The sequence below is a fragment of the Lathyrus oleraceus genome, chromosome 7, assembly GCF_024323335.1.
Source record: "Lathyrus oleraceus cultivar Zhongwan6 chromosome 7, CAAS_Psat_ZW6_1.0, whole genome shotgun sequence".
Classification (NCBI taxonomy): Eukaryota; Viridiplantae; Streptophyta; class Magnoliopsida; order Fabales; family Fabaceae; genus Lathyrus; species Lathyrus oleraceus.
The window spans coordinates 186,363,209-186,366,755 of NC_066585.1; the positions used below are offsets into that span (position 1 = coordinate 186,363,209).

At 37.4% G+C, this 3,547-nt stretch overlaps 1 protein-coding gene across 1 annotated transcript; it reads right to left on the reverse strand.

The window, feature by feature from the left end:
- Nucleotides 1-1,646: 1,646 nt before the first annotated feature.
- Nucleotides 1,647-2,263, reverse strand: LOC127102805 (uncharacterized). Its single transcript, XM_051040136.1, has 2 exons — nucleotides 1,975-2,263; nucleotides 1,647-1,840 (listed from the first exon to the last, which is right to left on the reverse strand). Exons 1-2 carry the CDS (start codon nucleotides 2,261-2,263, stop codon nucleotides 1,647-1,649), a joined length of 483 nt encoding a protein of 160 aa, XP_050896093.1.
- Nucleotides 2,264-3,547: the final 1,284 nt, after the last annotated feature.

The window sequence follows — 3,547 nt, forward strand, 5'->3', positions numbered from 1 at the left end:
ATTGAAATAAAATGACCACAATTCTCTCTAGAAACTTTGAATTCATTCTGAACATCGGTCGAGGATGACTGAATGGGAATCTTTGATAAATAATGTTGCTTCAAACGATCAAGTCTGGCCTGGTGCAGTTACTTGGCATAATCCCTAACTTTTGCCTAGATTTCCCTTTCGGGTTCAATCTACCAGGATGATCATCTTATGTTTATGTCTCTAACTTTTTCCTGGACCGCCCTTTCGTGTTTTCAATCCACCGAGAAGCTCATTTTTGCCTAATCCACCCTTTCAGGTTTTTAACTTAGCGATATGTTCTTTTTATTTTCTAGGAGAAGTATTTCTTGACTGCATCGGCATTTACAAGACGAGGGAGCTCTTCACCATCCATAGTTGTAAGAATCAATGCACCACTGGAGAAAGCCCTCTTAACAACATATGGGCCTTCATAATTAGGAGTCTAATTTCCCTTAGAATCAATGTTGAAAAACAAGATCTTCTTGAGCACAAGGTCACCTTCTCTGAATATAAGAGGTCGAACCTTCTTGTCAAATGATTTCTTCATTCTCTTTTGATATGATTAGCCATGACACAAAGTCGTCATTCTCTACTCTTCAACTAAATTCAACTGATCATATATGTTCTGACACCATTCATCCTTAGACAAATTGGCTTCCATCAAGACTCGTATTGATGGGATCTGCACCTCTGCATGGAGCACTGATTCCATGCCATAAACAAGAGAAAAAGGGGTTTCCCCTGTTGAAGTGTCGTCGGACGTACGGTATCCATGCAAAGCAAACAGGAGCATCTCATGCCAATCTTTATAAGTCACAACCATCTTCTGTATAATTTTCTTAATGTTCTTATTTGTAGCTTTAACATCCCCATTCATTTTGGATATGTAATGAGAAGAGTTATGACGTTCAATCTTGAAGTCATCACAAAGCTCTTTCATCATCTTAGTATTCAAGTTCGACCCATTATCAGTAATGATCTTACCCAAAATGCCATATCGGCAAATAATCTGATTCTTAATAAATCGGATCACAACCTTCTTGGTCATATTAGCAAAAGATGTCGCTTCAACCCATTTGATGAAGTAATCAATTGCTACCAAGATGAAACGACGTCCATTCGAAGCTTTGGGTTCAATCATATCAATCATATCAATTCCCCACATAGAGAAAGGCCATGGAGATGAAATAACATTGAGAAGTGTTGGAGGCACATGAATGTTATCAGCTTAAATATGACATTTATGGTACTTCTTCACATAGTTACAACAATCTGATTCCATTGTTAGCCAATAGTAACCTGCCCTTAACATTTGTTTAGCCATTTCATGTCCATTGGCATTAGTACCAAAGGATCCTTCATGAACTTATTGCATTAACATGTTTGCTTCGTGTCTATCCACGCATCTGAGTAAGAACATGTCAAAGTTTCTTTTGTACAAAACATCTTCATTCAGAAAGAAATTTCCAACCATCCTTCTCAAAGTATTCTTACCTTTGTTGGATGCATTAAACGGGTACTCCTGAGTTCGGAGGAAACACTTAATATCATGATAGCAAGGCCTATCATCTGTAACTTCTTCTACTGCAAACACGTGAGCAGGTCTATCGAGGCGTATAATCGTGATACTAGGCGCGTCATTTTAATAGTTTTACTTTATACATAGAACACAAAGTAGCCAGAGCATTCGCCATCTGATTCTCTTTGTGAGGTATATGATGACTCTTTATTTTATTGAAGAAATTTGAAAACCTCCTTGCATAATCTTTGTAAGGAATTAAACCAGGATGACGAGTCTCCCATTCTCCTTTAATCTGATTAACCACTAGGGCTGAATCCCCATACACATCAAGGATTTTAATTCTCAAATGAATGGCCTCTTCAAGACCCATGATACAAGCTTCATATCTGCCATATTATTCGTGCAATCAAACATCAATCTTGCAGCGAAAGGGGTATGATAACCCATAGGAGTAATAATGATTTCCCCAATTCCGTTACCATAAGCATTAACAGCTCCGTCAAAAACTAAACCCCACCCTGATCCAGGCTTTGGTCCTTCTTCAGGAAACTGTTCATCGTAATCTTTAGCTTTTAAGTACATAACATCTTCATCAAGGAAGTCAAATCTGATGGATTGATAATCATTGATTGGCTGGTGAGCCAAATGATTTTCGAAAATACTTCCTTTAACAACCTCTTGAGTACGGTACTCAATATTATATTCAGACAATAGCATCTGCCAATGAGCCATCCTTCCAGTCAAAGCAGGCTTTTCAAAAATATACTTGATTGGATCCATTTTGGATATCAACCAAGTGGTATGATTGATCATATACTGGTGTAAACGTTTGGCATTCCATGCTAAAGCACAACAAGTATTTTCAAGCATGGAGTATCGAGACTCATAGTCTCTAAACTTCTTACTCAAATAGTATATGGCATGCTCCTTCCTACCAATTTCATCTTGTTGTCCAAACACACAACCCATGGACTCTTCTAACATAGTTAAATACATAATCAACGGTCTTCCTTTCACTAGAGGAGACAAAATAGGAGGTTCAAGCAGATACTCTTTGATGTTGTCAAAAGATTTATGGAAATTTTCTGTGCAAACACAACCTTGATCTTTATAGAGAAGCTTGAAGATTAGCCCACACGTGGCAGTCATGTAAGATATAAATCTGGATATGTAATTCAGATGCCCGAGGAACCCTCTGACTTTATTTTCTGTCTTTGGTGAAGGAATTTCTCAAATAACTCTGACTTTATCAGGAGCTACTTCAATACCTTTCTGGCTGACGATGAAACCCAATAGCTTTCTCGAATGGACACCAAAAGTACATTTATTAGAATTCAACCGGAGTTTAAACTTTCTTAACCACTGAAACAACTTCAACAAATACTCAACATGATCTTCTTTAGTCTTCGACTTAGCAATCATGTCATCAACATAGACTTCTATCTCTTTGTGCATCATGTCATAGAAAAGAGTAGTCATGCCTCTTTGGTACATTGCACCAACATTCTTTAAACTGAAAGGCATCACTCTATAGCATAATGTTCCCACGAGTGTAATAAGTGTTTTTTACCATGTCCTCGGTGCCATCTCGATTTGATTATAATTGGAGAACCCATCTATAAAGGAGAATACATTTAACTTAACTGTATTATCTAGCAACATGTCAATGTGTGGCAGAGTAAAATTATCTTTTAGGCTAGCTTTGTTCAAGTCTCTATAATCAACACACATCTAAACTTTACCATCTTTCTTTGGAACTGGTACAATGTTATCCACTCACTAAGGATACTTAGAAGTATCAAGGAATCCATCATCAATCTGCTTTTTCACCTCCTCTTTAATATTGACAGTAATATCAGGGTGAGTTCTTCTCTACTTCTGTTTAACCGAAGGACATTCTGGCTTCAAAGGTAATCGATGCTCCATGATATCACTATCAAGACCTGGAATATCTTGATAAGACCAAGAAAACACATCCGCATATTCCCTAAGAATCTCTACCATCCTCTTCTTAAC

Coding starts and splice junctions, on each gene's coding strand:
- LOC127102805 (XM_051040136.1), bottom strand. CDS start 2,263: ATGGCTCATTGGCAGATGCTATTGTCTGAATATAATATTGAGTACCGT. Junction 1,841..1,974: donor AATCATTATTACTCCTATGG/GTTATCATACCC, acceptor ATGGGGATTCAG/CCCTAGTGGTTAATCAGATT.